A 25,596-nucleotide genomic window follows, 5' to 3' on the forward strand; every position below is an offset into this window, starting at 1 on the left:
GACACGTGTTTATTTCCCGGGCGAGAGGTCAATTTGAGACTACGAAAAATAGCGGAATCAATGAACAGAGCATTATCGCATGCTAGAGGCTTAACATTGTTCGAATATTGGAATCGATACGGGTTATGATGACCAGATGGTTTGCTGAACGAAGAGTGGATGCCAGATCGCAGTCAACCACACTCACGCGCGGTGTGGAGAAACTATTACAAGTAAGTCAGTCGTAACAGTAAAATAAGTCAGTCTTTAAATCTAATAAGTCAATCGTTATATTGCATAAGCCAGCTTTATAAATAATAAGTAAGCCGTTTCACGAATATTGGGTTTTGTTAATAGGGACGTGTAAGTGCCTCCCGGGATTGGACGGTTCAAAGGATTGATGACCATCACACTGAAGTGAAATATGGCGCTGCTGGCGAGTCTTTGAATGTTGTTAATTTGGTTGAGCGAAAGTGCACATGTCGGCGTTTCGATGTCGAGAAAATACCATGTGTATACGCAATCGCAGCTGCAGAGGAAAGAAATGTTTCTCGAATATCACTGTGCAGTCCTTACTATAAAAGCACTTATTTAGCTAGCGCATACGCTGAATCGGTCATGCCGGTTGACTCAGCGCTACCTGTTCCAGATAACGTGGCTAACGTACAGTGCTTTCCACCGTTTATTCGTCAACAACCGGGAAGACCTAAAAAAAATAGGATGAAATCTGCTTTAGAAGTTGCACTTGCAAACAAACGTCCTAGGAAAGAGCACATATGTTCTCGTTGCAGTCAAAGTGGACATAATGCGAGAACTTGTCCGATATAAGCAATTGCTTTTCATGTTGTTTTGAAATACGGCTGGGTTTTGTGTTGTAATACGGCTGGGTTTTGTGTGTTGTAATACGGCTGGGTTTTATTTTCATTGATTTGCACAACGGCTGGATTATTATTTGTAATACGGCTGGGTTTTGTGTTGTAATACGGCTGGGTTTTTTTGTATTGTGGTTGGGTTTTTATTTTCATTGATTTGCCCGCTTCCCATTACTCAAGAGAGACACAGACATCGAAAAACGAAATGTCCGTACTTAATTGCCCTACGTTACGTAATAGCCCCTACGTAATTATTGATTATAAAGTGGAATACGAAAGTAGCGAATTAAATTAAGAGAAATTAATCTTCATTGGCTGAGATAATGTTACTCACACGCCTAATAATTGTCGTGATTTCTAATGTCAGCTCTTTTATTCAAACGCAGTTGAAAAAAACTTCCCCGCTAGAAACACGAAACGTCGCGAAGTCAATTAAGGCTGAGTTATTGTAATACACGGCTGAGTTATGGATTAAATTCCCGCTCAAAATAAGAAATAAGAAACGCCGCGATACGAAACTACAACCGTTAACTGCAGATAAATAAGGTACTTCTCAAACAATTACACATCTTCAACTCTCTATCTTTTACACAACTGTCCTCTCAGAGAAAATGGAATATTTCCCTCTGCTTGAATTGCCTGAAGATCTTCAGGCAATGGTGGTTGAGCGTGTGGCCCGTAACTCCTTCCAAGATCTCTACCGCCTCAGAGCATCGTCCAGGTCGATGAAGGCGTTAGCAGAGATGCGTAGGGTATACCATTATTTCGATGTGTTATCCTTTCCCTGGGGTCTCATTATGCCATCTCAGTTGTTGAAAACTTGCTACGCTGAGAACAATCCAAGCACAATTTATGTAAAGGGTGTACAGTTTTTCTACTCATACGATGAGCAAGATTATGGCCTTTCTCTCCTCAAGCGTGCAGCAGATGCAGGATATGAGCGTGCAGTGTATACACACGCTATGACTGAAGCAATCTTTTACGGTGATGCGCAGTATTTTCGGAGAATTCCAAGAGCAACTGTTGACAGGGTCGGGAAACTTGTTCGAGATGCGAAATGGGGATGGGGTTTGTGGCATACTGACGAGTTCCGTCAAATTAAGGCCATGTTCACTTCTACTTATGTTCCGTCCTTCTACCTTTGCCAATGTGCAAATGTTGTGGACCGACAATGTCTCTGCCTATGGCACATTGATGTGACTAAGGACGACAACATGTGTGAGCGCTGTTTCTGGATCAAAGAGATTTCCTTGTTCTTTCGTGATTTTGAACCGATAAGCCTGTTTAGGGACACAAGTAAGTGGTGAAGATGTCTCTGCATCAGAATCTTATCTTTTTTATGTTTTTTGCTATGCCATTATGTATGTCGAACAAAAAAATTATATATTCTGTTTTTATGGCTGACTTATTTTCTTATGGCTGAGTTATTTTCATCTTATGGCTGACTTATTTTCATCTTATGTGAGTTATTTTCATCTTATGGCTGACTTATTGTCATCTTATGGCTGAGTTATTTTCATCTTACGGCTGAGTTTTGATTTTTTTGATTGTTAGAAATATGACTGTTTTTTGATTGTTCACCTAAACGTTAAGACTGATATTATTACATGTTACGGCTGAGTTGTTGTTTCGGAAGAAATTAACAACGGCTGAGTTAAATCCGAGTTACATAAACATAGACTGACTTATGAGTACAGAATCTGAGTAAACAAAGAAGTAGTAGTAGCAACTAATACATTTAAGACTTCATCCTAAGACATTCAATAATTTTTATGATCTCAGTTATGTCTTTCTTCATATCATCTAATTCTGCTTTTATAGCGGCCAAATCCTGCTCTATCGTCGCGAGTTTGTTTGCCACAACTACAAACTCTTCATCATGTGCTTCATCAAGCCATTTGAAAACATGGTTTTGACCCGAATTTGCTCCACATCGATAAAATCTTCTACCCGGATTCTTTATTGTACCTGACGTTAACACAATGGTAGCAGCTCCACAGTCGCACGTCCTTGGAATTCCACGCTGTAGATCCATCTAATTTATACATCATAGCACACAAAAATAATGCAAAATCGAACAAGGCCAAAATACAAAAAATAATTCAAAATCGATTTTGGACGAAAGAGACTTACTTTAGGTTTTAGAAGTCGACTCTGGTTTTTCCTTTATCTTTTACTTGTAAATATTGGAAATATAATAGGGAAATCATATTAAATATAAAGATCACGCGTGTCCAAATAAAATAAACATATAATGATCTCGATATCGTAAATTACTCGGACATGCGTGTCAGGACATAACTCGACACTGAGTTAAATTATGTATGAGTCTTTTGGCCAACTTTTATTTTTCGACATCATTAAATATTAACAATTTTACGGCTGAGGTTTAGTTTTCGGTATTATTAATTATTAACAATGTTACGGCTGAGTTTTATTCTTCGGCATTATTAATTATTAACAATGTTACGGCTGAGTTATATTTTCCGGCATTATTTACTTTACACAAGGAAAAAAAAAATCATTTTCGTCCCAACGCGAAAAAAAAAGAAAAGCTCTCGACGACAGGCGATTTCGATACGAAGGTAAAACCGAAGCCTCTCTTTTGCAGATTTGTGGATTCAGCTTAGGTTCGATGATGTTTTCTTCCCATTCTTTTCTTGTTTGCAGATGCCTAATTCGCACAAACCTCATTTCTTGAAGCCTCTGCTTCCCGATTTCCACAGTGGCGTGGTAGACACACACTCTCTATTTCTCATGTGTATATGTTCCTATTTTAGAGTTTGCTTAACTTTGGCTTTTCTGACCTGCAGACAATACCACTTGGCTTCTTCTCACAACACATAGAAGGGAAGACAAACCGGAAAACATGGAAACTAAGATCGGACGCTACAGATCAAACTTGGGAAGTGATACAAGAAGGCAGGAGACTCACCGGAGGTTGGAAAGATTTCACCACAGCACATGACCTTCAAATCGGTGACATTGTCATCTTCAAACACGAAGGAGATATGGTGTTTCATGTCACACCATTTGGTCCTAGCTGTTGTGAGATTCAGTATACACATCCTCACATCATCAAGGAAGAAGCCGATGCGGATGATGTTCCTTCTTTCTCATTTGACTATTGTTTTCAGGCTGAGGTCACTGCTTCGAATCTAAAAGAAGACAAACTTGTGAGTCGATTTTCAGTTATAGACCATATTTAGTTAGTTATTAACATATGGTTTGATCTGTTCAGTGTCTTTACGTTCTGTGTTTGCAGTATTTAGTTAGTTATTAACATATGGTTTGATCTGTTCTGTGTCTTTACGTTCTGTGTTTGCAGTATCTTCCTGAGGGAGCTACGACTTGTACTGCTTTGAACAAACAATGCCAAGAGATAATACTTGTCAACAAAGAGGGAAATTCATGGACTGTGAGTTTGCGATTTAGCGAAGCAGACGGCATGTATTACATCAGAAGAGGCTGGAGAAAGTTCTGTCATGCTAACAGATGCGCCATAGGAGACTTATTTGTGTTCAATGTGGTTGGAGATGGGAAAACTACTCCACTAATATGTGTATGTCCGGAAAGGGAAGAGTGATTTTGAACCTAAACTTATGTATGTCGAACCAGAAATTTATGTATGTCGCTTTTTATGGCTGACTAATACTCATATAATGGCTGGGTTATTGTTTGATTATGACTTAATTAACGTAACGGCTGAGTTGCAGTGAACGTTTTAACTGAGTTATTAAAACATTATGACTGACGAATACTCATATTATGGCTGGGTTATTGTTTGATAGTGACTTAATTAACGTAACGGCTGAGTTGCAGTGAACGTTATAACTGAGTTATTAAAACATTATGACTGACGAATACTCATATTATGGCTGGGTTATTGTTTGATAGTGACTTAATTAACGTAACGGCTGAATTGCAGTGAACTTTATAACTGAGTTATTAAAACGTTATGACTGACGAATACTCGTATTATGGCTGGGTTATTGTTTGATTATGAATTAATTAACGTACTGGCTGAGTTGCATTGAACTTAATAGCTGAGTTACTAAAAACATTGCGTCTAAATTATGATTACAACACATGACTACGCAAAGAAATAGTGCCAAAATATGGCCATACCAAACCCACAAACCACCACTGGAAACATCAAACACTTCATCTTTTCCGCTTTACCGAGTTCTTTCTCCAACCGACCAACGTCTACTCTCAGATCTGATATGCCTTTGGTCATGTCACTCATCACCGATTTCATATCTTCTACCTCTTCCACCAAGCACTCGTCCGCCCATTTGAATAAATGTCTCTGATTTCACCAACATGCCCAGCTCTTAGTATCACATTGACAGTATAATGAATAAAATTAAAAATCAAACCTTAATATATCCTTTGCGACAGCAATAGTACAGTCGTCCTGGATTAGCCCGTGATGCAGATGTACATAATTCAGCGGGTTCACCACACCAACACTGTTTCGGCGTTCCTCTTTCCACATGCCGGCGGTGAAAGTAAGTGTTACCAGACACAGATGATGAAGAAGACATTTTCTTTGAATGAAAGAGAAATTGGTGTGAAAGACAAAGTTAAAACAATAGTGGTAGTAATATAAAATCATTTTTTTTAAATTCAAATAAAGAAGAATAATTTAAATTAATAAACTATTAAATGCCTCGATATTAGGTTTGAGCCATATTTTTTCACACACGTGATGCACTTTAATTATGACGAATATTCAATCAAATCAAGAAATACGAAAGGTTCTTTATTATTTTATCAAACACTTAAGTTGAATTCGTATTACGGCTGTGTTAGCGTCTATATTTTGGCTGAGTTAACGTAGATGTATTGACTGAGTTACATTAAAAATAACAATACCTCGATTATGTAAATAATCCGATACATGCGTGCCAGCCGTATAATAATGAGTCTCGATATTCTCAATGCAAATGCAAACGAAATTTCTCATGCACATAATAATAAGAGAATAAAGGTCTCTAATAATAGTAGTCTCGATAATGTAATGACGGCCATAATAATGAGTCTCGATATTCTCAATGACGATGGAATTTCTCGCACGTATAATAATAAGAGAATAAAGGACTCTAATACTGGTCTCGATTAAGTAATGGCGGCCATAATAATACATGGAAAATAGCGTTAACTTTGGCTTTGTATTTTTACAATATAAGGCTGAGTTATTAGTATCTTAATTCGTATTACGGCTGAGTTACTTAACTGAAACACTGACGTTTGACGCAAACAATTCCGGCTGAGTTAAACAACTTTATAAAACCTTAACGGCTGAGTTAAACAACTTTATAGAAACTAAACGGCTGAGTTAAACAACTTAATAGAAACTTAATGGCTGAGTTAAACAACTTTATAGAAACTTAACGGCTGAGTTAAACAACTTTACAAAAACTTGACGGCTGAATACAAACAAAAACAACAAATCAATTACTAAAACCAAAATTATCAGGACCAAATTCTTCAAACATGTGGACAAGATCACGCCAAACTCTAGTTAGCATCCACGCAGGCTTCTCACCCCCATGTGCCCACCTCCTCTTCAAGAGGCGCATCTGACAACGAAACACCGTTCTGGCCACCAGATTAAAATTTGTCCAAACTTGAAAATTATATCTTCGTGCCCACGTGCGTTTGCGCTACAACAAAAAACCAATTTCCAAATGTAAGTGCTGTTATTATGTCTAATATCAAAAACAATTCAAAGATGTTGTCCTTACAGCGAGTTGAAGAAACCAGCGTTCCTTAAAATGATCGGGAATGGCGCGCCATGTCGGCCAATCATGAACCCATCCTTCTGCTAAAATCGACGGGATGGCCAGGGAGAGATCGCTTAGAAATTTAAACCAGATTACGCTGTCAAGCAAGACACCCGGGCCAGGGTATAGAACGGGAAGGTTTTCACGATTTTCAGAGTTTAGTATCTCATTGACTCTGTTCTCTAACCTTTCTGAATAACCAGGAACAATCATAACTTTGTAAGGCGATATAGAGATATTGTTTAGGTTTTCTAGTGAGATAAGGCGAGAAGGTGCAAGAGAAGGGGGCTATATATAGGGGAAGTATAGAACATTAAAGGTCGCGAGATAAAATATCTAAAATTTTCGCGCCATATGTAAATATTAACTTACACTAACAGGCTGAGTTATTAAGACCTTTACGGCTGATTTGTTGTTTGCCGTTTAGGGTATAGGGTTTAGTTATTTAGGGTTTGGGTTCCGAATAAGATTGTTTAGGGTTATGATTTATGATGTACGAACCACAAGATATGATAAATATCACAAATTCATAATAAATAACACAATAACAGTTTACGTGTTTTGAATCATGCTCACACCTCATATCACTGCCTAGAGTTTTAGGTACTCGTAAGAGACAACATATACCTCAAGATTATAATCGATTCCAAACTCGTATAGTCAACAAAGATCATGCTCACACATTGAGTTATTATTAATTATTTTGATAATTGGACTTTATATATAACATTCGAATGAAAAATTATTAATTATTTTGATTCTAGGGTATGTTTGAGGTATGACTGAGTTATCAATGAGTACTGGCTGAGTATTACTAATCGATACGACTGAGTTATTACAGCAGTTATCCAAAGTCAAATAGTTAACATAACAACAAACACAGGTTCACAAACAAACACAGTTTCATTTTGACAACAAATTGTTCATTCCAACATTTCCTCCTTCCTCGAGGATATCTGCTGCCATCTTCACCCGTAACCCTTGAATATTACTATCGTTTATGCCATCAAAAGATACACCAAGCGCTAGACACTCCACAAACTTCAACGAATAAACCCCACAATCACCTATGATGTTGTTTTGTGGAATGTATCTTTTGCTCCTCCGTCTGAATGCGAACCTCTTCCTAGAATGCTTTCGGAGATCGGCAGGAATAAGCTCATTCAACATCCAGGGAAGCATCTCCAGTAGAGGTCTAAAAGCATTTAGCATTTTTTGCTCACTTTCGGGTGTTGACTCTCCATAGATTGGATCGTAGCAATCTATCTTCTCCTTGATCAGATCCACGTGAAACGCCACCCAGTGATTACCGCCGGTTTGAAGACATCCGTACACGTGATCCACATCTGCATACCACTTCAAGTTTGTTGTAAATTCTTCGGGGAATCTCCCGTTTACCAACGCTTCATAACCACTGTCTTTGAACTTGAACGAAGCAGGTTTCATCCTGAACTGCCTGTAATCGAAGCCCAAAAACTTAACAACCAAGGGTCTATGAAACCAATCCGCTTGGACCAGAATGGAGTGGGATCTCGCATGGACCTTTGTATGAGGACGTTCATATACGCAGCGATATGCTAGACAAAGAAAAATAATAAGTCAGCCGTAATATAATGAATTAAATATATAAGTCAGCCTTTATAGAATATATAAGTCAGCCTTAATAAAGACTTACATTATCAAACACCCATCCATATTCTTTGTCAGGCCACGGTCTTTCATGCATGAGTATGCTGTAGAAGTCACTCTCATGATCAGCTGAGGGTTCTTCTGGTTTATCTTTAGGTGCTGGTGGTTTGGGTGGAATTGCCTTAATGTGTTGCTTCAGTTTTTCCAGTCGCGCCGGATCAACAGGTGCGCAAGGGTCGTATATTGCTGATGAAGGCGTAATGTTCTTCCTCATGCAAGTCGTCTGTCCATTGTCTCCAATGTACGGAAAAACTGGTGCTGAATCAAGGTTCGTCAATGAAAACCCTTGTGGAGATAACTTAACTGATTTCTCCCGAAGTTCCTTTACCACGGAAGATCTAATCAATTCAGCTGGCTCGACATCAGACTCCGGCGCCAATGCGTTATCTTCCGCAATAACTTCGTCGTTCGTCACAACACATTCCTCTTCTTCTTTCTTCTTCTTCGGTAACTCAGCCTCTTTTTCCTTCTTTTTTTCGGTAACTCAGCCTCGTCTTCCTTCTTTTTCTTCTGTAACCCAGCCTCTTGTTTCTTTTGTAACTCAGCCGCTTTTCTCTTCTGTTTCTTCTCCTCGTTCTCTTTTTTCTTAGCCTCTTGCTTCTCCTTCCTCTTCAACGCAGCCTCTGCCCGCTGTGCTTTTTTCTTATCCTCGATAGCCTCATCCTTTACAGTAACAGTACGCTTGGCCTTGCCCCGTAAGCCGCGTCCATAGGCTGGAACGTTGGCATCCTTACCATCCTTAGCATCCTTAGTAATCTTTGCAGGAGAAACACTGATGAAATCATTTCATTAAAATCATCACCCAAAATCCTTCTCACCACTGTATCCTTCTCAAGCTCCGAATTCTTCTTTGCAGGGGTCTCAGCTAACGCTGGACTTTTGACTGACTTCTGCTGTTTCTGCTGCGCCGGCACCGGACTTTTGACAGCCTTCTCCTTCCGCTGCGGCGGCACCGGACTTTTGACAGCCTTCTCTTTCTGCTGCGGCGGCTCTGGACTTTTGACAGGCTTTTTCTGCTGCCGCGGTTCTGTCACTGGAGTTTTTACAGACTTCTCCTCCTGGGCCTGCGGTTCTACCACTGGACTTTTGTCCGACTTTTCCGGTGGCGACCTCCTACGAGGTGATGATGTCACCGATAAAGATTTTTCTACGCCGGCGGAGGAGAGTTTAGCATCGTTGTCGGGAATTTTCCTTTCCCCCAAAACTTTCAGACTCTGCTGCACTACAGCTTTCACCACGTTATCTAGGGTCTTCTCGTCCATCACTGGCCGGTTCCGGTCAAAATCGTAAGCGTCAAATTTTGCTGAAATATTCTGCAGAGCACTCACAAGATTCGTCAGAGTCGCTTTGTCCAATACAGCTTCCTCCTCGCTAGAACCCTTTCTCGTTTCAGCAGCTTCTTTCTTCTGCTTCTTTGTTGATGGCTCAGCTTCTGATGAAACTCCCTTCGTTTTCTTCTTCTTCTTCTTCTCATTCCCCTTCCCCTGCTCATCCCTCTGTACTTCCCAGAAACCTTTCACGTATCTACCTGCGTGTATGTCTTCTACCAACCTAACGAGTTGTGGGTCGTCAGGTTCATCCGACCATACAGGAAACATCTCTTCAATTGACTCCTTCATAACCATTCTCCTCAAACGGACCTGCAACACCAGTTTATCATAAACTCAGCCATCAAATAACACAAAACCAAGCCATCAAATAAATTAATTCGGTCACAATATAAAATAAACTCAGCCATCAAATAGACTAATTCGGCAACAATATAAAATAAACTCAACCATTAAGTAGCTGTTAACTCAGTCGTATAAGTAGCAGTTAAACATTACCTCGCCATGATCTTTGATTTCGTCAGACAAGACAGTATCAAAACTTGAACGTGTACGCCTTCCACCCCATCGCAAAAGAGGAACGTCTTCATTGTTGACCACTCTCCCAAACTTCTCACCGAAACAGACGATGGACTCATACGCCCAAACCAATAAAACGTCCTTCATGCCGCTTACTGTGTATGACTTTCCATCTGGAGACAGTGTTTTCAGAGAGTCAACAAGAACTTCGAATGCAGTCCGACCCCATGGATACGACCTCATGGCTTCATCGTCGAATACCCTTATTGCACTTTGAAAGGGTATCCTTGAATTGTGATGCAAACAGTACAGTCCCATGGCTTGAAGAAATAACATCCCCAACCACTTACGCTTTTCAAAACTCCAACCAGGACAGAACTCTAATGCTGCCTTCAGCTCATCATACTTGGGTCCCATCCCAAGCGGCACCTTCAACTCCTCCCAAAACTCTTTGTATTGATCAGGTTCAAAACTTTCTGTTGGCAATGGACCTGTGTTTAACCCAGTGATCTCACCAAACTCGAGCAAGCTAAACCTGATAACATCATCAGCCACAACAGACCATATCTCCTTTTTATGCACTCGCAGCTGTCTACATAGCAGATAGTGTACGGTCCTACCAGACCAAATGCTTTCGCGTGAAAGTAGCCTAGCAACTACTCCAATGGGAGAGTTCACCAGTTCTTCCCACACATCGAGTCCTATTGTTTCTTTAATGTGGGGGAAATGTCCTGCACGGAAATTATGATTGATATCTTTACCTTCTAGGTTAGAAGGGTAAAGTCTTGGAGGGTAATCACGTGGTTCGACTTGACTAACATCCATCTGATCATATAACACAACAATAAATCAGCCACAACATAAAAATAACACAGCCATATCATAATATTAAAATATATTAGGTCATATATATAACTCAGCCATAACATAATAATTACTCAGTTATAACATAACCATAACTCAGCCATAACATAATAATTACTCAGTTATAACATAACCATAACTCAGCCACAACAAAAAGCCCTAATTCAGACACAACAAAAGCCTAGACAATCACATATCTCAGCCGCAACATAACCCTAACTCAGACACAACAAAATCCTCGACAAACCCATAGCACAGTCAACATAACCCTAACTCAGTCGCAACAAAAACCTCGACACACCCATATCACAGCCTCAATATATAACTGACCCACAAACTCAACCAAAATACAATATATAACGTCGCGACATCTTACCGGAAAAGATGAACTCGTTGATGAGAATGCGGTGAAGGCGATTTCGTACAGACGACGGTTTCTAAAAACTCCGACGAGACAGAGTTCAACGACAGAGAGTTATAGAGAGTTCAACGACAGAGAGTTAGAGAGAGTTCGAAGAAGTAAAGAACAATGTCGACGAGGGTTTCGAAGGGTGAGACGATTTCGGTTTGCGGTTCCTTCTTCGACACAACACAGTTCTTCGTGTTCTTTTCTTTTTTTTTTTTACAAAACCGTATGTATGATAGTGATAGTGATAGAGACGGTTTGGTTTCAAAAAATAACTGATGTGATGTGGATTTTAAATAACTGATGTGGCTTTGATCTTTAAAATTAGTTTCAGAAAATAAAACATAACAAAAGCCCCTTATTGTAAATTACTAGGAAAGAGAAAACATTCTAGTAATAAAACAAAGATATACAACATTCTAGTAATAAACCATAAAATGTGTAACATTCTAGTAATTTTCTCTAATAAATAAATAAAAGTATGAAATTAGGGCGGGGCTAGATTCCAACGTACGTGTTATAAATGAAATTGACCAAACTTAGGGAAATTTATATCAGTGAGGTGAGAAGAGTCCAATGAAAGAAACAATAAATATCAACTGCTAAGAAGATATGAGCAACTACCAAACGAGAGCCGTCAATTCTTCACCTTCTTCTAAGGCCAGCTCCATCGGTTACAACCTGTGAAAGGTTCTAAAACAAAAAAAATAATGTTATTATAATAATTTAATTATGTATTAATTTTCCAAAACCAATTGAAACACTACTGCAATGACATCTGTCCTTTTAAGTTTGGTACCGATTCTTAAAATCCTGTAATCAGAACCTTTCAACGTTCTCTGACCTAAATTAATTTCTTTTTCCTTTTTCTTAAATGCTAAAAATTCATTAAGGAGCTTACCGATGGAGCTGCTCTAACGTTGCTTTCTCAACGATGTTAACTTACGGCAAGTTGGTGCATATATTTCTCTCCTTCGCCACCGTCGATTTTTCACCCCTCTTGTGTTGGCACGTTCCAACTTCCAAAAAAGATATCCATCACATCTTGTGTGCGTTATTGACATTTGATTTTCAGTTTTGTTTGTTGGTTCATACACTACAAGAAACAAGATATTGTGTATCATTTATTTACGTTGTTAATATCATTTTTTTGATTGACTTGGGACCGCTTTCTCTCTCATCTATCTTCTTCTCTCTCGACACAAAAGAGAAAAAAAAAACCAGATCTCTGTGGCTCCGGCTCTTCGGCGGCGCGTGAGCGTCCGTTCGAAGCCGGGAGCCCTCCTCTTCTCCTTAATCCTCTCCTTTTTTTCTTTGCTTCTCTCTTGTGACCTTCACTTGCTCTGCTTTGCTTGCTGCTCTGTTCCAAGGGTTTCGCTTAAGACGTCTTCGCACGTGAGGAGCTCCGTCTCCGGTGTAGATTGCGAGGGTTGGAGCAACGGCGCGGGGTCTGTGTATTCTCAGGCTGAGGAGTCGGCTTTTAGGGCTGTGCAAGGGGCTCCTTTAACCCCTTGGAGGGCCAGTAGCGCGTGGAGGCGGGTTGGAGTCTCGCCGTCGGTTTCTTCTGCAGTCTTCGGTCTGTCTTGGTCTCGACGAGCGATGGTTGTGTGGTGTCGGTTCTCTGTCTTTTCCTGGGCGTCTAGGTCAGGCGGGATCTGTAGTACTTGCGATTTGAGAGCTTCGGAGGTCCGTTTACTCGAAGGTGTTTGTAGCTCGTGTTGTCGGCGTGTGTCGAAGCACGCGGTGGTCTTGCGTGAAGTGCTGCTCCGGAGCGGTGTTGGAGGCGTCGTCCATGGCATCTCCAAGGCGATGTTGCGGCCTTCCTCTCAGTCTTCCTCCCTCTTCCCGTCTATTCGGTGTCGACAAGCGGAGCGTGTCGACTTGCTCCTGCTTGGTCTCACTCCTGTTTGTGTTTGTTCAAGCTTCATCCTTGCCACAGGTTGCTGCTTTAGGCGTCAAGAACTTACCTCTACCCGGTTCTCGGAGGAGGCGACCTTCGAGGGTCTCGAGCGTCTCTGTTTGTCAGCGGAGTCTCCTCATCCTTCGGTGGCTTGGTCGGTGGAGGCGGCACTTCCCAGCGCCGTGAGTTTGTTGAGCTCATGGTGGTGTTGCTTCTCTAATGTTTTTGCAGGTCTTGGAGTGTCTTCGGCTTTGTTTAGTTGCGACTGGATCAAGTCCGTCTTTTGGCGTCATAGAAGTCTTGCACAGCGAGTTAGGAGCGTTTTTCACTTGGTGTAGCTTCTAATTCCTACTTCTATTTTCGTCTACGCGAGGAGGGAGTATCACTTACGGTAAATGATACTAAAAATTGTATCATTTCGGAGTAAATAATATTAATATTTGTGTCAGTTGTAGTAATTGATATTAAATATTTATATCAACTATTTTAATTGATGTAATATTTAGTGCAATTTTCTCAAATATCATTTTTTAAGTTTTTGTCACAAAATAGCACTCAAAAAATAAAATGACCAATATAGTTCCTTTTTATTTTGAAAATTTAGTTAACTCTAGGGTAAAAATAACTCTAAACCCTAAGTCTAGATTAGTTAACTCTAAGAATAAAAATATATTTTTACCCTTCAATAAAATTTATTCTTCATTGAAAACTATTTTTGTGACAAAAAACTAAAAATGACTATCAGAATTTCTCTAATATTTATACCAGTTATAAATAAGTGATCTAAATTTACTATCGTTTTTTTAGATGATTGTGAGAATTCTATCATTAGTAAACTATAGTTAAATATCATTTACTTAAGTGATGAATACGTATGTGTCTTTTTTTTAAAGTGACACTAAATGTATTATTTTCATTATCTATTTTTTTATATCGAATTATTAGTAATTATAATTCAACATGTTTTTTTTATTAAATTTAATGGTTTTCTAATATTTACCTAACTTAAAGGATTGAGAAAATTAGCATATGTTGTCCATGATTTTGTTGGTTTTGTTAATCCGATTGATTTTGATTAATTTTAGTCTCTTTCGCTCTTGGTGTTAAATTATGTGTGACATGTAAATACATTTGGGTATATTTAACTTATTAATTTTCAATACAATTTTGTGTGTTTCGGGTTGGTTCGATTGTATACTTAGAGCACCATTAATCCAAGTGCTTAAGGGATGGGTGCTTAACAAAAAATAATATAATAGTGGATAGGTTTCAGGACGGAACCCACAAAATTTTAAACACTAGTTCTTCTGAAGTTTATTTAAGCACCACTGTTTGCACTGTTCACAGGTTTCAGTGGCAGCTTTCAATTGGTCTATTTTTAATTTTTAATCAGGAAAAAAAAGTTTTAAACACCTCATTATGAGTTGTTGGGTTAATGGTGCTCTTAATTCAACCATTACAGAGATGGTTATATATTTAATACAAGTTTCAGAAATGACGAAAAACAGCAAAAAAAAACAATAGGCTGGGCGAAGAAAGTCAATTTGGACACGTGGCCAATCTTGTACCGTCAGATGAAAAAAATCCTCACGACGACTCTCCGGTTTATCATGTGAGTCGATTAATAGAACCGACTTACTTGTTTGTCATGTTCTTAACGTCGCTATTGAACCAGCTTTAACCCGACGATATTTGTAGCAGTTTTCAATTGATTTTTTTTTAATTTATTTTTCGATATTTTATCATCGCGTCTGCGTATATAAAGGTCATCGTCTCCCTTCTCTCTCTCTCTCTCTCTCTCTCTCTCCGCGTTACGCGTCTTCCTCGTGCTTCAACATTTTCCCGAGAAAGTTTCATCTCGAGAAAATTTGGAATGGGGGTGAAAGTAGCACCATACACTTCTCCCTTCCTCCAATGGGCGTCTTCTTCTCAAACCCTAGCTTCCGGCGCCATATCATCACGACGACAGAGACTGAACCGTCCGTCTCTCTTCGGAACGCCACTACTCTATGGCTCCAAGTCCTGTGAACTATCCAAACCAACCAAAACGCAGTCGTTTCGAAGAGTTTCTAGCGCAAGCTTCTCCGACGAGGAGTTTTCGAAAAAGATCCAAGAGCTAACTCTCAGATTCAACCACGAGAGAGATGCCAACGAGATGGTGCACTTGTCGAGTATCGAAATGAAAGCAAACAGCGTCCATCTCCCTCTCTCCCTTCGTATCATAAAGAAGAAGCCACAATGGGACGAAGGAGTCAAACAAGCCGCGTGCGACTCCATGAGCAAAGCCTTCTCGTCGATGGTGTCCATGATTCAAGAGCTTCAGAGCTTCACGTTACACATGAGAGAGACTCTCTTCTACCAAGACTTGCAAGGGATCTTGGTGCGCGTTAGAGAAGAGATGCACGCATCGTTCGTCTGGTTGTTCCGACAAGTTTTCTCCGCCACGCCTACGTTGATGGTGTACGTCATGTTACTCCTCGCCAACTTCACGGTTTATTCACTCGGTGCCAACTCTGCTTTAGCAGCCGCCGCGACGCCGACCAGCACCGTGGCAGAGGTAGCAACCGTCAGTGAAACAAACGACAAGATCGATTCCTCGGTGGTTAAATCGTTTTTTATTCCATCTCCCACGGTCGACGGTAGCAACAACGGCGGCGGTGGAAACATCAGGCCGGTGTTAAGCGGGACAGATGGTGATGGATTCGATGTACCAGAAGGACCTTCGCGGTTGTCATCTTCGACATTTGGGTCAACGATTAGTACAGAGACATCAGTGTCGGGACAAGATGAAGTTAGGCTGTGGAACTCGATTGTGGAGGAAGCAGAGGAAATGCAGTACAATGTGTTGGATCACGAGACGAGGAAGTGGTTCGTGTCTCCTTTGGATGCTCGAGTGGAAGCAGAGAAGGACATTGATTTCTTCAGAACAGAGCTTCTCTACCAAACAGGACTGTCTCAAGAGCCTGATAATCCTCTGCTTCTTGTTAACTACGCTCAGTTCCTCTACATCGTCTCCTATGATTATGACAGGTAAATAAACATTTTTTACTTTCACTTTTTGTTCATCTCAGTTTTTTTTAGCTTCTCAGTAAACTCGAAGTTAGGATCGAATCTTCCTTTAAGATTCTTTTGTGAGCCTGCAAGTTGATGCTAGCAGTCAAAAGTAGGAGCAGTACTCGATGATATTTCCTTTCACTAGTGGGGCCATTTTTGTGGAAATTGAATTTATTATTTTAAAGCTTTAAATTGTCATAATAATTGATATATAACCGACCAATAGAGCTGAACCATTTATTTTCCTCTTCGAGTAAAGAAGACAGAACATAAAAATATCTATTGGCATAAATAAAGGAATAAGTTTAGTTCTAGGCTTCTAGCCAACGAGCTTTGAGGATCGATGGTGGAGTTTATGGTGGAGTTTTGAAGACTCCCAACCAAATTCCAACAAGAAAAAGGTTGATCTGTCCAAAAGTCTCTACCTCAGAATCTGTCCTCTAGATCTATTTCCCACCCACTCGAATTAACCCATGTTTTTGTCATTTTGGCTTTAATTCATACCTAAATTATTACTCTTTCCGTTTCACAAAAAATAAAAAATATTTTTTACACAAATTTAAAAATAACTAATAGATTTATTTTTTTGTTAATTATCCATAGTTAACTCACAGTATTTAAAACATATATATTTATTTACAAATTAATATATTTTGGAATAAATATTAAACTTAAATTAAGTATAAATTATATTAAAATTTTAAAATGACATTTTTGTATAACAACAAAGTGTCAAAATTACACCTTTTGCAAAACAGAGATAGTATTTGTAGTTTAGGTAATTGGTCTAGTATTTTATTAGACTATCTCCAAATATTCTTTTATTTGAAGAAAATATCAAAATATGAGAAAAAAAATCTTCTGTTTGTATCATTTTGAAGTAAAAATAGATCTATGTATAATAAATCTTCAGAATTTTACTATTCACAACATCATTTTACTTTCAGAATTTTTATTTACAAATTAATTCTTAAAATTTTATATAGTTTAGGTTTATATGTAGAATAAATCATTATATATTTAATTAAGGGGAAATTACAGGTTTACCACTTTCATGTTACCACTTTTCATTTTTACCACCACTAATGAGACATTTTCAAAAATACATTTTTCATTAAGTGACAAAAGACTCTTATGCCTTATTATTTATATATAATAAATCATTATTTAAATAAAAATAATAATAAAAAAAAAATTAAAAAAAATAAAAAGAAAATTAAAAATTATAAATAAAAAATAAAAAAATAAATTTATGTTTTCGAATTATATACTTTTTCAAATTCAAACTTTTTTATAAAAAAAAAATTTTTTAATTTTTTTTTTCAAATTTGTTTTTGAAAAACGAAAATAGTGTTTGAAACTATTTTTTAAAATATTTTATATATTTTTTAAGTATTTATATATTTATTAGAATTATAAATTTCACATTCCAAAAACCTTACCCCACCCCTCAACTCTAAACCCTAAGTCTAGATTAATTAACCCTAAGGGTATAATTGTATTTTACCCTTCATTAAAAGTGAGGGTAAAAGTGGTTAGTGTAAACATGAAAAGTGGTACTATGAATGTGGTATTTGTGGCAATTTCCCTTTAATTAAAACTAAATTTGTTTATATAATAAAAATTAATTGGGTAATTTAAAAAATAAAATAAAATAAAAAAGACTACTAAAAGTAAAGTAACTATTAATAATATTTGATATGTTATTTTTGAAAAAATGAAAAACAAATTGGAGAAAAATTTAAACTTATTTTGAGGGAAAATATGAAGGGAAATCATTGGAAATTTTATTAAGAGTCAATTAGCTAAATAACCACAAAGAAGTTAGAAATTAGGTGAATACACATGATGTGACAAGTTATGTGTCTAACAACTAAGGTATGATGTTGTGGGATTTAGGGTATTTAGTTAATTAAGGGAAAAGTTATGTATATGGGATGCAATTTCACTTTTATTTATTAATTTAGTTTTTAAGTATTTTGGTATAGAGATGTATGAACAGTATATGTATTTATGCTTTTTTTTTGGGTTTTAGTTTTTTTTTTTAGATTCTCTGTTGGGATAATACTATTGGAAATTTTCTAATATCTAACACATTTGGATTTATTTTGAACACAGTTCAGGTTTTTCGGATAATTTTAGCTAATTTAAAACAAATTTCAAAATTAATAAATTTGGGTAAATAATTATGATAAAAAGTAATTTTGTATATCTCAAATAAAAATATTTGGTTACTTTGAATAGTTTATTTTTAGGGTAATTTTTAATAGAATATTAGTTTACTAAGAAAAAAAAAGATATTTGGTTACTTAGTTTATTGACATTATTCAGAAATTTTACTCGATTGGTCGGTTCATGTAATATTCCAAGCCTTGACAATAAATATTGCCAAAATGTCGCATTTCTCTTCCAATTTGGTTAAACACTCTTCTAACCAATCATTTTTGATATCATGACTAATATTGGCTAGATAATTATGTCACATTCTATCACCATTACGCTATTCACAATCATCATATGATTCTTTGGGCTTGTATCCATCTCATCTTTATACGTTCCACATGTGGTACTTATCTCTTGTGAATTAGTGTCTCATGTGATTCCATATGATAACAGAGCAGAGGAGTACTTCAAGAGAGCAGTAGGAGTGGAACCCAAAGACGCGGAGGCGCTGAGTAAATACGCCACGTTCTTATGGAGAGCACGGGATGATCTTTGGGCGGCCGAGGAAACTTTCTTGGAAGCAATCGATGCCGATCCCACCAACTCTTTCTACGCCGCTAATTACGCTAATTTCTTATGGAACACCGGCGGTGATGAGACGTGTTTCCCTCTCGAGGAGTCTCACGAAGACAACATCTAGTCAGAACTGTCCAACATCAAGTCTAAACGTTCCATACCAACTAATGAATATATATACATAAATATGTGCATATAAATGATGTATCTGCGTGTTTGCCATGGGCTATGTCCCAAACTAACAGTGATGAAAAGAGTTTAAATCATTTTTGGTTGTGCTTTAGTGTTACGATTCGATTCGTCAACGATCAACTGAAACCTCACACCACTCTCGATCTTTGCCACTCGTTTGAAAGAAAGATGTAAAGAAACGCAAAACAGAGACACAAGAGATTGTTCACCCAGTGTTCGTCCTCGATGTGAGGAGTTACTCACTGGGGCCAGATCAATCCTGGCAATACACTCAGAAGAAGAATCCAAGCTCAATCACGAGCTACAATGGCGATGAGAAGAACACTTTCTCTCTCACGCTTTCTCTCTCTATTCTGTTACAAGAAGATGAGTCAACAACGACTCTTTTATACCGTTGATGATGATCAGACCCGCTATCGCGACTAGAAGGTCTTCACTTGGTTTACGGCTCCCGGTACAAATCAAGTTACTGAACCGGTCTTCATCTTCTACTCTCAATCCAAATAACCGGATACCAAAGACTTGAATCACAAGGTAATGTACCTTTTAACACTCCACCTTGATTTAAGTCTTCTAATGCTTCTGCTCTTCTTCTTCTTCCTTATGTATCGCCAATCCTTGGATTTAACCTCTGGCTATACTGACCATTCTCATTATCAACTGGTCAGTCTGAGCAGCTCTAAAGCCGCCTCAAACTTCTGCACAGGTATGCATTTTGTTAGCATATCAGCGGGGTTCCGAGATGTATGTATCTTCAATACTTCTATCTCACCTCCTTCCACAATGTCTCTGACAAAGCCATACTTAACAGCCATATGCTTGGTACGTTCATGAAACACTTTATTCTTCGACAAGCTTACAGCCGATTGCGAGTCACACCAAACTGACACCTTCTGTTGCTCAAAACCCATTTCACAAAGTAACCCTTTAATCCAAATCGCCTCCTTTATGGCTTCTGATAAAGCAATATATTCAGCTTCTGTTGTGGACAAGGCTACCACAGGTTGAATACTCGATCTCCAGCTCACTGTGTTCCCACCAACTGTGAAAACATAACCACTTGTAGACCTCTGTTTATCCAAATCACCACCAAAATCAGAATCTGTGTAGCCTTGAACTCTAAGACCAGCGTCACCTTTTGTATAGATCAGGTTTAGATCAGCTGAACCTCTTAAGTACCTCAGTAACCACTTCACAGCCTCCCAATGAATACTTCCAGGTTTGCTCATGAAGCGACTCACCAGTCCAAGAGCATAAGCCACATCTGGTCGAGTCCCAACCATTGCATACATCACACTCCCAACAGCACTCAAATAAGGGACCTTCTCTGTATCTATACGTTCATCAGCATTCTTCACTGAAGCAAGCTTAAAATGAGATCCCATAGGCGTAGCAACCGCTTTAGACTCAGACATTCTGAACCTTTTAAGGACCTTCTGGATATATCCTGATTGACACAGCTTCAATGTATCTTGTTCCCGGTCACGTTTAATGTCAATCCCAAGTATTCTACTTGCCGGCCCCATATCTTTCATCTCAAACTCACTACTCAAAACATCTTTCAACTTCTGAATCTCAGACTTCTGCTTGGCAGCCAAGAGCATGTCATCGACATACAACAGGAGATACACATAGTCTTCTGGACCAACTTCCTTGATGTACACACACAAGTCGGAATCGCTTCTGATAAAACCCTGAGACACCAGAAACGAATTGAACCGTTTGTTCCATTGTCTTGGAGCTTGCTTCAGCCCATACAATGACTTTTTGAGTAAGCAGACTTGGTCTTTACCAGGATTTACTTCAAACCCTTCAGGCTGTTCCATGTATAGCTCTTGCTCAAGATTACCGTGTAAGAAAGCTGTTTTCACATCCATTTGTTCCAACTCCAAATCATGATTCACAACTACTGACATTAGTACTCGAATTGATATGTGTTTTACCACTGGTGCAAACACTTCTTCATAATCAATTCCCTCTCGTTGAGTGAACCCTCTAGCCACAAGTCTTGACTTGTGCCGTGGATCTTCCACCCCTGGGATTCCAGGCTTCTTCTTATACAGCCATCTGCATGATATCACAGTTTTATTCTTGGGTCTATCAACAATATCCCATGTATCATTCTTCTTGAGTGACTCATACTCATCAGTCATGGAGCCATTCCACAACACCCAATCTTTTGCCTTCAAAGCATCGTGATAGCAGCCAGGTTCCTCTGACTCAATCTCCTCTGCAGCTACTAATGCACACGCAATGTTCGAGTAGTCTGCCATCCAAGCTGGTGGAACAGGTTCTCTTCTGCTGCGATCTTTGGCTAGTTGGTAACTTGCCAAATCAACCACATCTTCAGCTGCTGTATCCTCAACATCTGATGTAGGCACATCCTCTGTATGAGTTGTATCGGATGTAGAAGCTCCACCTTCTCCAGTGTCATCACTCTCCACAGACTTGTTCTGTACTGTCTCAGGTAGACTGTGTTGAGTGACATTCTGCTCAACTTCCTGAGCCTCTTGTACTTGACCACTTACTTCCCTGAACATCTTTTGTTCTTGAAATACTACATTGCGACTAATAACACAATCTTCAGTATCCAGTAGCCAGATCTTGTATCCTTTTGTACCTTGAGGATAACCAAGAAATACACCTTTTAAGGCTCGAAGCTTTAACTTCCCTTGATCCTGATAGACAAAGGCTAGAGACCCAAAACGCTTCATGTGTTGATAGCCGGGCTTTCTCCCTAACCAGACCTCTTCAGGAACATTGTGATCGATTGCAGTGCATGGTGATCGATTCACAATATAAGCAGCTGTTGCTGCAGCTTCAGCCCAAAACTCCTCACCCAAGCCTGATTCACTTAACATACAACGCACCTTCTCCATCACTGTTCTGTTCATCCTCTCAGCAACTCCATTTTGCTGAGGAGTATAGGTACAGGTTCGATGACGTTCTATTCCCTGCTTCCTGCAATATTCATCGAACTTCCGGTTACAAAACTCCAAACCGTTGTCGGTTCTCAACACTTTAACCTTCTTGTTAACTTGATTCTCCACAAGTTCCTTCCATTCACAAAACCTCTCAAAGGTTTCATCTTTTGTCTTTAGAAACATAAGCCAAACTTTCCTGGACTTATCGTCAATAATCGACAGGAAATAGTGTTTTCCTGAGAGAAATGCAGTTACATTTGGAGATCCCCACAAGTCTGCATGAACGTAGCCTAGAACATCTTATGTGTTATGCTTTCCCACATTGAAGCTCAGTTTCTTGGACTTCCCAAGAACACAATGTTCACAGAAACTCAAGTCTGTGATCTCTTTCTTTGCAATCAGACCTTTACCAACTAGAGTCTTCAGGCTATTCAAGTTCATGTGGCCAAGCCTGCTATGCCATAGAGCCGTCTTGCTTAACTGAACTTCCAAATTACAGTTTTCACTTGCTTCAGTTCCACCATCAAGTAAGTACAACCCATTCTTCAGAATTCCACGCAACGCCAACTTCTCATTCTTGAAGAAACTCAGTATACCATCTCCACCTTGATGAGAATACCCCAGCTTATCAAGTGTTCCAGTAGAGATCAGGTTTCTCCTGAGATTTGGAACATATCTGACATTCTTTAGTACTTTGATAGTACCACCATTCGTGTTAATCCTGACTGTGCCATAGCCTTTTGATTCCACAGTATGATCATCTCCAAGTAGAATCATCATAGGATCCTTCTCACAGAAGTCAAGCAACCATTCCTTGTGAGAAGTCATATGAAATGTGCAGCCTGAATCAATAACCCACTGACTCTTTGCATCCTGATGATCTACATTCAGTGCTTCTGTGAATACTAACTTCTCAGTTATAACCCCTGCTTCTCCCTGATCATCCCCTTCACTCTGTTTCCTAGCAAAGCAATCCTTCTTGATGTGTCCTTCTTTCTTGCAAAACCAGCAAGTCAACCGAGACTTAGAGTTAGATCTTCCTCGACCTTTCCTGCTCTTAGAGTCTTTATAACTTCTAGACCCTGATCTTCCTCTGTCATTAGAGTACAGTGCTGAACCACCAGAGTCACGTTCTGACTTTGACTCAGTGACTTCACGTTCCCTTGATCTTGCTGCTGATATGACCTCTTCAAGAGATAGTGACTCTCTTCCATACTTCAGCGTATGTTTTAGTTGATCAAAGTTTGTAGGCAGTGAGGTAAGCAATAGTATCGCTTGTACTTCATCTGATACTTCCACCTGCAAACTTCCTAGCTCTGCAACAATCTTCAAGAAATCATCCACATTTTGATCTATGCTTTTAGACTCAGCCATCTTGAAGGTGTAAAACTTCAGCTGCAGATGTATACGGTTAGGCAAGGAACTTTCCATATACAGATGATTCAATAGAGCCCAGATCTCAGCAGCAGACGCATCTGCATTGATCTTACGAAGAACCTTATCACCAAGATTCATCACTATGAGATTCTTCGCTTTCTCCGATTTCTCAATCTTCGAAGGATCAGGAACATTCTTTACCAGAGGTTCTGATGATGGCTTCTCATCGCCATCAACCTGCGCTTGTTTCTCTTCGCTCTTCGATAACGGAACTTGCTTTTCCAGCTTCGGATCTGTAAGGACCTCTTTCAAGCCGAGATAACCGAGATGCGCCATCATCCTTATCTTCCATAAGGAGAAATCTCCGGTTCCGTCAAAGATTCCGATGATCGGATTCTTCATCGGGTTGATCATTGAGCCTGCGCTCTGATACCACTTTGTTACGATTCGATTCGTCAACGATCAACTGAAACCTCACACCACTCTCGATCTTTGCCACTCGTTTGAAAGAAAGATGTAAAGAAACGCAAAACAGAGACACAAGAGATTGTTCACCCAGTGTTCGTCCTCGATGTGAGGAGTTACTCACTGGGGCCAGATCAATCCTGGCAATACACTCAGAAGAAGAATCCAAGCTCAATCACGAGCTACAATGGCGATGAGAAAAACACTTTCTCTCTCACGCTTTCTCTCTCTATTCTGTTACAAGAAGATGAGTCAACAACGACTCTTTTATACCGTTGATGATGATCAGACCCGCTATCGCGACTAGAAGGTCTTCACTTGGTTTACGGCTCCCGGTACAAATCAAGTTACTGAACCGGTCTTCATCTTCTACTCTCAATCCAAATAACCGGATACCAAAAACTTGAATCACAAGGTAATGTACCTTTTAACATTTAGCCTTCCACCGCTTCGGCTTTATGGGGATTCTCTTGCGCCTATGTCGTGGTACTACGAGGGTACATTCAATACATTTCGTTTATTTGGTTGGCAAATAGGATTTTGTCACATTACCAAAATGGTAACGCAGCTTCAGCAGGTTCGGTTCTACCTCATTTATTTGCTATGTATTTGGTAATGGCCATATCCTCTAACCAATTGAACATTCCTAGTGTTATTAATTCTGCCTTTTCGAGGTTTATGTGCAACATGTAAAAGCTTGTATTCGACCTATCGATAAAATTAACAGTCAAAACAACTCGTTAAATTCATGTGTTGGGCGTAACAGGAAAATATATGATAGCAGTTGGTCTTGGGTACTAGGCTGGTTGCGATATGGTAAACTCCAATGCCGTAGACAGCGTAATATATAGAATTAGTTGAGGAGACCAGGATACATCATACTTGCTTGCCTTGAGACAGAATGTCTCACTTTTACCAAAGAAAATGCAGAGATCCCCAAGCAATCTTGCCTAAATACCATGAATCTTTTGGTCCTGTCGATGGAGAACAGGAAAAGAGTGACGGCTTTAGGAGTGATGGAGATTGGGACGAGAGTTTTTGAACACAAACCTGAGTAAAGGCCGTGACTGGACCACTCGAGCTTGGTTTACTAGCTCCTCCCTTCCTGCTTCCTAGGAGCCTTTGCAACTTCATTCGACTTTACAAATATCTCAGAAAATGAAATCGTATGATTCACAACTCTTTCAATTCTCTAAAGCTACAGTAATTCCAAGAGATATTTCTTTCAACGTCAACTTTCTAACAAAAGCACTAAATATAGTCTTAAAGTGTTGCTGTATCATTACAATATTAACTTTTTCACAGTCACAGTTGTCTACCATATACTTTCTTTAAACACAGGAAAATAAAAGAATGATCAAACTAGTGGTTAACTTAACCCCTCCCTCTATATGATTTGGTCTCGTTCTTATGTTTTCCAGTCAACATCTATTAGATTCGGATTGTGACAGAGATAAAATCTACTATACATCAGAAACTACTAAACTTCAAATGTT

At 39.0% G+C, this 25,596-nt stretch overlaps 6 protein-coding genes across 10 annotated transcripts in view; 3 read left to right on the top strand and 3 right to left on the bottom strand.

Moving 5' to 3' along the window:
- LOC117134445 overlaps nucleotides 1-2,257 on the top strand; it is an 11,771-nt gene extending 9,514 nt beyond the window's left edge. Inside the window, exon 2 of the mRNA XM_033292924.1 lies at nucleotides 96-2,257. Coding sequence (XP_033148815.1) covers nucleotides 96-227 — 132 coding nt within the window. The 3' untranslated portion in view covers nucleotides 228-2,257. The remainder of the gene's footprint in view (nucleotides 1-95) is intronic.
- Nucleotides 2,258-3,364: 1,107 nt separating this feature from the next.
- Nucleotides 3,365-6,240, top strand: LOC117134448 (B3 domain-containing protein REM10-like). The gene is made up of 4 exons (XM_033292929.1): nucleotides 3,365-3,436; nucleotides 3,522-3,584; nucleotides 3,665-4,027; nucleotides 4,180-6,240. The coding sequence occupies exons 2-4, from the start codon at nucleotides 3,522-3,524 to the stop codon at nucleotides 4,435-4,437; spliced, it is 684 nt and encodes a 227-aa protein (XP_033148820.1). The 5' UTR covers nucleotides 3,365-3,436; the 3' UTR covers nucleotides 4,438-6,240.
- LOC117134315 (uncharacterized protein At4g04775-like) lies at nucleotides 4,945-5,401 on the bottom strand. Its single transcript, XM_033292580.1, has 2 exons — nucleotides 5,234-5,401; nucleotides 4,945-5,163 (listed from the first exon to the last, which is right to left on the bottom strand). The coding sequence occupies exons 1-2, from the start codon at nucleotides 5,399-5,401 to the stop codon at nucleotides 4,945-4,947; spliced, it is 387 nt and encodes a 128-aa protein (XP_033148471.1).
- A 1,845-nt stretch (nucleotides 6,241-8,085) lies between the features above and the next one.
- Nucleotides 8,086-8,596, bottom strand: LOC117134316. The gene is made up of 2 exons (XM_033292581.1): nucleotides 8,319-8,596; nucleotides 8,086-8,220 (listed from the first exon to the last, which is right to left on the bottom strand). Exons 1-2 carry the CDS (start codon nucleotides 8,544-8,546, stop codon nucleotides 8,086-8,088), a joined length of 363 nt encoding a protein of 120 aa, XP_033148472.1. The 5' UTR covers nucleotides 8,547-8,596.
- LOC117134447 lies at nucleotides 8,416-12,623 on the bottom strand. Of its 2 annotated transcripts, XM_033292927.1 has the most exons (3): nucleotides 11,420-12,623; nucleotides 10,159-11,004; nucleotides 8,416-9,972 (listed from the first exon to the last, which is right to left on the bottom strand). In XM_033292927.1, exons 2-3 carry the CDS (start codon nucleotides 11,002-11,004, stop codon nucleotides 8,998-9,000), a joined length of 1,821 nt encoding a protein of 606 aa, XP_033148818.1. In that variant the 5' UTR covers nucleotides 11,420-12,623; the 3' UTR covers nucleotides 8,416-8,997. The 2 variants fall into 2 exon arrangements, with proteins under 2 accessions (XP_033148818.1, XP_033148817.1); XM_033292926.1 differs by having other exon boundaries at nucleotides 10,159-12,623.
- Nucleotides 12,624-14,878: 2,255 nt separating this feature from the next.
- Nucleotides 14,879-25,421, top strand: LOC103868016. 4 transcript variants are annotated; one of them, XR_004458637.1, is made up of 2 exons: nucleotides 14,879-16,495; nucleotides 16,528-17,246. XR_004458637.1 is itself a non-coding variant. In XM_018658972.2 (2 exons), the coding sequence occupies exons 1-2, from the start codon at nucleotides 15,223-15,225 to the stop codon at nucleotides 25,156-25,158; spliced, it is 1,224 nt and encodes a 407-aa protein (XP_018514488.1). In that variant the 5' UTR covers nucleotides 14,879-15,222; the 3' UTR covers nucleotides 25,159-25,421. The 4 variants fall into 4 exon arrangements, 3 of the variants coding, with proteins under 3 accessions (XP_018514488.1, XP_018514487.1, XP_009144356.1); XM_018658972.2 differs by lacking the exon at nucleotides 16,528-17,246 and adding an exon at nucleotides 25,092-25,421 and having other exon boundaries at nucleotides 14,879-16,379; XM_018658971.2 differs by lacking the exon at nucleotides 16,528-17,246 and adding an exon at nucleotides 24,867-25,046 and having other exon boundaries at nucleotides 14,879-16,379.
- Nucleotides 25,422-25,596: the final 175 nt, after the last annotated feature.

This window comes from Brassica rapa, chromosome A05, assembly GCF_000309985.2.
Source record: "Brassica rapa cultivar Chiifu-401-42 chromosome A05, CAAS_Brap_v3.01, whole genome shotgun sequence".
In the NCBI taxonomy this organism is placed as follows: domain Eukaryota; kingdom Viridiplantae; phylum Streptophyta; class Magnoliopsida; order Brassicales; family Brassicaceae; genus Brassica; species Brassica rapa.